At 23.4% G+C, this 1311-nt stretch overlaps 1 protein-coding gene across 1 annotated transcript; it reads left to right on the forward strand.

Annotated features, from left to right (window-relative positions):
- The first annotated feature begins 425 nt into the window (after positions 1-425).
- On the forward strand, positions 426-1143 carry LOC122274021 (putative aminopeptidase W07G4.4). Its single transcript, XM_043057973.2, has 2 exons — positions 426-930; positions 1011-1143. The coding sequence occupies exons 1-2, from the start codon at positions 720-722 to the stop codon at positions 1115-1117; spliced, it is 318 nt and encodes a 105-aa protein (XP_042913907.1). The 5' UTR covers positions 426-719; the 3' UTR covers positions 1118-1143.
- Positions 1144-1311: the final 168 nt, after the last annotated feature.

Raw genomic sequence — 1311 nt, forward strand, 5'->3', positions numbered from 1 at the left:
TCAAATACCATTTTAACATTATTAAATATTTTTAAAAATATTATTGATTCTAACATTCTTCGATATAAAATGTTAAATTTAATAATAAAATTAAATAGTTTAATAATAAATCTAATCTAATAAATCTTTAAGTAGTTTTTATAAATCTAATCTAATTTATTGGAATAAAACCCACTACTATCATTCCCACCAGTTTTTAAACATTGTATTTAAATTTTATCAAATAAATTGAAATCAATTAATTGATATCATAATATAAGTATGATGTTTCAATATAAGATTCAAAATTTTACTGATATTTAAATTTGTAAGTCTACACTGCCTGACATATTTTTAAAAAAATGTTTTATTTTCTGTTTTAATTTTTTTTTATTTGTTAAAGAAATCACTATAAAGTTTTGAAGTTATATATTAGCTGAAATGGAAAAAAAAGTGCACTTTAAAATTAATAATGCAATGCTGTATGCAAATTATAATTTGAAGTCTATTTTTAACTTTTTATGAAATATGTTTCTATCGTAATGCTATATTACCATTTTAGCGTCCTTCAATGTTTTGAAAAATTATTATTAGGTTCTACATTCTCAATAAATAAAAATTGTTTATTTACTAATGATGCTATGCAACACTGGATGTTGTTAATTTTATATATATTTTTTTATGAATCTTACTTCAAAAATGTAATTTGTGTTCAATGTTAAGGAACATAAACATACAAAATGACAGTAAATATTTTACCTTTCAAATTTAGAATAATATGCCGGGATATTGGAGGTTCTGATCCCGAACGAATGTCAGCCCCTAATGTTGCCCACTATGTGCAAAGCTTGTTTTCTAAAGATACTCCAGTTAAAGTTGAAGTTATTGAAGATGATAGTGTTCTTACTAAAGAATATCCTCTTTTGAGTGCTGTAAATCGTTGTGCTAAGGGTAAGAATGTATTTAAAATGCTTTCCATATGAACTGTTTAAAAATTTTGTATTTTTAATGAATGTTTTTATTTATATTAGGTGTAGAGCGACACCGTGCCCGTGTTGTTTTCCTCACTTATGAATCCAGTGATGAACCTTCAAAAACATTATTCCTTGTCGGAAAGGTTTCAATTTTTTCATTTTAAAATTTTGTTGTTAATGGTTTTTGTGTATATTTTTAATTTTAAAAAGTATTATTAAATTTTGATTTATCAAGAAATTTTGGCATTTCATTTAAAATCAGTGTATTTTTTTCTTTTGTCAAGGAATGATGCTTTGTAGCTTATATTTCCATATAATTGCTGAAATAGTTTTATCTTACTTTTTATTGAATTTTTTC

The sequence above is a fragment of the Parasteatoda tepidariorum genome, unplaced genomic scaffold, assembly GCF_043381705.1.
Source record: "Parasteatoda tepidariorum isolate YZ-2023 unplaced genomic scaffold, CAS_Ptep_4.0 HiC_scaffold_15533, whole genome shotgun sequence".
Lineage (NCBI taxonomy): Eukaryota > Metazoa > Arthropoda > Arachnida > Araneae > Theridiidae > Parasteatoda > Parasteatoda tepidariorum.

Excerpts from the sequence above, each read along its gene's own strand:
- LOC122274021 (XM_043057973.2), top strand. The coding sequence starts at position 720 with ATGACAGTAAATATTTTACCTTTCAAATTTAGAATAATATGCCGGGAT. Across the intron at positions 931-1,010 it reads TGTAAATCGTTGTGCTAAGG|GTGTAGAGCGACACCGTGCC; the intron begins GTAAGAATGTAT and ends TATTTATATTAG.